The following is a 3,987-nucleotide window of genomic DNA, read 5'->3' on the forward strand; positions in this document are numbered from 1 at the left end:
AAATAAATACATCACAAAACTAATACTAAGGGTGTGTTTGGGATGACTTTTTGAACATAAAAGTCTTTTTTGTTAAATGACTTTTTGTCAAAGAACTTTGTGTAAAAGATGGTGTGTAAAATGTGTTTGGTTTGTCTTTTATGACTTCCTACCTAATAAATGAAAAAAATACTTTTGCCACTTGTCATCTTCTCCTTCATTTTGACAAATGTCATTTTATAGGATTTTTAAAACTGTGATTTTCCACTTGTCATTTTTTGGGGATTTCAATTTTCTTAAAATAATTTTCCAAAAACTTCTAATGGGTTATATATATGTAACGATATCATTTTATTAATTTGATAATAAATTCTCCAAGAGATTTGATTTCTTTCATAAATGCTCCAAAATATTACATTTTGTTATTGAAAAATATTATTTTATAAAATATTCAATGTTTATATATTCATATTAAATTTTTAATTTTAATAAACCCGTGTAATACACAGGTCTTACACCTAGTTTAAGTGATAAAAGCTAAAAGTCACAAAAATATAGGAATTCCTATCTTTTCTCCGGCCAACTTTTCGTTCTTACTAAAAGTTGGTTTTAAAAGATCTTTTTAATAAATTGCCAAACGACTTTTAGTAATTTTTAACTTTTTGAAAAAGTTAAAAATCAAAAAGATAATTAAAATAAATGCCAAACACACTCTAATACTAATATAATACATCACAAAACCAATGCTGGTATAATACATCATAAAACTAATGCTAATACAAATGCAGAGAGTGTAGATTTAACTAATGTGATTCCTACAAGTTAAACCAAAATTAATCATAAAAGTTAAACCAAAATGAGTTTTACAAGTCTTATGTAATAAAAATAAAAATAAAAATAAAAATAAAACGTGTATAAAAGTATGAAATTGATTCGAACAAAGGTTATCAATTTCAAAATAACACTCAAATCACTCATTTCTTCATTTTCTTTCTGTTCCGTGAATCAAATAAGAACACCTCCTCGGAGGTGTTATTTTCCCGGTAAGAAACACATGGTTGAGCCCCTTGCTCTACCTTCTTATTTCCTTGTTCCTGTCAAGCAAAACAAACAAACCCAAACATTCATTTGGTTTCTTCCATCGATTGCTATCAAAAAAAAAAAGAAAACGAAGATACCTTCTGCGTTGAACTCCAAGCATCAAACAATCTATCTTCGAACCTTTTCTTCCTTCCACCGATCCTTGCTGCCAAACCGTCCCCACCTGAGCTATCGCAGCTTGCCTTGCGCCCATCAAAGAGCTCCTTACGATTCTGCCTTCGTTCTCCTTCGCGACCGGCAAATGACCGAGACCTCCATTGCCCTCGCTTCGCACACCCTTTCGCAAACCCCACAGAAGCGTCACTGCTTCTTTCCCCTTCTTCTTCTTCGGCCTAAGCCGAACCCCGGAGGCCATCACCGATTGCGAATCGATCGACGAAAAGATCAGCATCGTTCTGGTCTCCTTCCTTCGCACCTCATAGCGAGAGAAGAACGAACGAACCTTCGCTGCTCCTTCACGTCTTCGATGCTCCGACCTCGTCAAGCCCCGGAGACGGCGATCCTCCTCCCGACGGATCGATCAGTCACTGCCTTCGTGTCACTTCCCCTCCCAATCGTTCGTCTGCCTTCAACATTTCCTTTCCTTACAAAAGACGAAGACGGGGGGCTTAAAAGCCCTAATTCCATTTTGACTGGTGAAAGGGCCAAACTACCCCCATTATTAGAACGTTATTTCGAAATCAGTCCCTATTCCTTAATATTGATTCCATTTATTCAAAAAGACCCCTCCGTTAATTATTTCTAACATAATAAATCCTAATCTTCAAACTTGGAATAAACAATAACCATTTCAGCCCCTCCCTTGAAATATTTTAACCAAAGCAGTCCTATTTTCTGTTAATTAAATTACCAAATCACCCCCAATAGTTTAAATTCCTTACAAAATGTGCCTAAATAATTTCTTTATACAAATCAAGTACCATTTTTATGCGAAAATACAATAAACCTAGTTTATAAAAATACTATTATTTAACTGAAACGACCCAAAATACGACCCAAAAATTTCAATTTTTATTATAACAAAACCATGAAACTAAGTGACACATAATAAAACCATACGTTGCGTGTTTCAAAAACCATGATAAAATACTGTGAGAAAAACTGTATCCAAACATATCAAGAAACTGAATCAACTCCCAGGACAAAAACTGAAGCTGTGGTGTGTGCGATGCCATCATCCCGAGCTCTTCCCTTTGCTTCCGGAAGTACCTGAAACCAAAACTGAAACTATAAGCACGAAGCTTAGTGAGCTCCCCCGAACTACCACATACCACACAATAACAAATAAAGCACATACTGGGCCTTGCCCACTACATCGGACCGAAGTCCGGAACTAGCTGCATCGGACCGAAGTCCGGAACTGACTGCATCGGACCAAAGTCTGGAACTAACTGCATCGGACCAAAGTCCGGAACTAACTGCATCGGACCGAAGTCCGGAACTGACTGGGACCTTGTCCCCTGCATCGGACCGGAGTCCGGAACTGACTGATCATAGCATGGCATAACACATATCAACTAATATAGACACATATACTGCATACTGCATCGGACCGTTGCCCGGAACACATAGCACATAATACAAAAATCCTGTCTGAGCCACGAAGGCATCAAACATACTAACTACTGCATCGGACAGAAGTCCGGAAACTACTGCTAACTGATCAGGCCGGCATTGTAGCCTTAGACCCGTTCCTACTGGAAGGAAACTCACCTCGTGAACTGGCTGCTGTGTGTATGGCTCTGGAAGCTAACCGCTGCTGCTCCGGTATCTCCCCGGCTACAAATCTATAAACACACTCAATCAGATACTAATCACTGCATTGGGTATAATGACTCTTTTACCCCTTGTCAAAGTCAACTCTCCCGGTCAAAGTCAACCTACAGTTGACCTGACTCGCCGAGTTGGGCCGTCAACTCGCCGAGTCCCTATCCTCACTTTTCAACCCTACTCGTGGCTACTCGTCGAGTATGGCATCGACTCGACGAGTACCCTCTCGATTCAAGAACTCAGGCAATCTGCATCCGACTTGCCGAGTCATATGAACAACTCGACGAGTTGTTCTTGAGCTATGAAGATTGTCTTGGACTCGCCGAGTTGTATGAACAACTCGTCGAGTCCCTCCATCACCGAGTCTGCCCTCCAACTCATTGAGTCCACTCTACTACTCACAGGTTCCCACTCGACATCACTCAAAAAGGGGAAAAATCAGGACTCGCGGCTTGACTCGCCGAGTCGTTCCTCCGACTCGCCGAGTCGCATCCATGCAGCTACTCTAAACTCGATTCTGCTTGAATCCAGCGTCTAAAACTTATAGATCTGGGCTTCCTTAGTTCGATTAACACGTAAAGATTCTATCTTTACGTGTCCATAAGCATCCAAGAAGATAATAAGGCTCAAAAAGCCTGATAAAGGCTAGATCTAGGGTTCTCATGCAAAGCAACTTCAAAAAGGCAATAGATCTGGGCTCTACAACTCCCAAATGAACAGATCTAAGGATATCTCGACCTATTAAGGCATCCACACAACTATAAGGTTGGAAAAATACCTCAAACTAGCCCTAGAAATGTTCTAATGGAGGTTTTAAGCATAAAACAGGAGGATTCCGAGAAATACCTCAAAGAACTCTGATTCTGACCTTGGATCCTTGCTCTACACCTCTTCTCTTTGTTCCTTTCTTCTTCTTCTTCTTCAAGCCTTCAAGAATCCACACAAAAACACTTAAATCAATCAAGGGATGGGTTAGGGTTTCTCACAGCTCTTTGAGGGTGAAGGGGGCGAGTTTCGAGCACATAACACTGCTTAAATAGGGAGCAACCCGGGGATTTAGGGTTTCTTCCTGGCAGGCAGACTCGCCGAGTCCTGAATATGGACTCGCCGAGTCGCCGACTAACACGTGCTCGAAAT

General features: G+C 40.2%; 1 protein-coding gene across 1 annotated transcript; it reads right to left on the minus strand.

The window, feature by feature from the left end:
• Window positions 1-801: 801 nt before the first annotated feature.
• On the minus strand, window positions 802-1,660 carry LOC111891295 (uncharacterized). The gene is made up of 2 exons (XM_023887357.2): window positions 1,158-1,660; window positions 802-1,073 (listed from the first exon to the last, which is right to left on the minus strand). Exons 1-2 carry the CDS (start codon window positions 1,469-1,471, stop codon window positions 1,052-1,054), a joined length of 336 nt encoding a protein of 111 aa, XP_023743125.1. The 5' UTR covers window positions 1,472-1,660; the 3' UTR covers window positions 802-1,051.
• Window positions 1,661-3,987: the final 2,327 nt, after the last annotated feature.

Source organism: Lactuca sativa, chromosome 1 (assembly GCF_002870075.4).
Source record: "Lactuca sativa cultivar Salinas chromosome 1, Lsat_Salinas_v11, whole genome shotgun sequence".
Taxonomy (NCBI): domain Eukaryota; kingdom Viridiplantae; phylum Streptophyta; class Magnoliopsida; order Asterales; family Asteraceae; genus Lactuca; species Lactuca sativa.

Excerpts from the sequence above, each read along its gene's own strand:
- LOC111891295 (XM_023887357.2), bottom strand. The coding sequence starts at position 1,471 with ATGCTGATCTTTTCGTCGATCGATTCGCAATCGGTGATGGCCTCCGGG. Across the intron at positions 1,074-1,157 it reads CTTGGAGTTCAACGCAGAAG|GAACAAGGAAATAAGAAGGT; the intron begins GTATCTTCGTTT and ends TTTGCTTGACAG.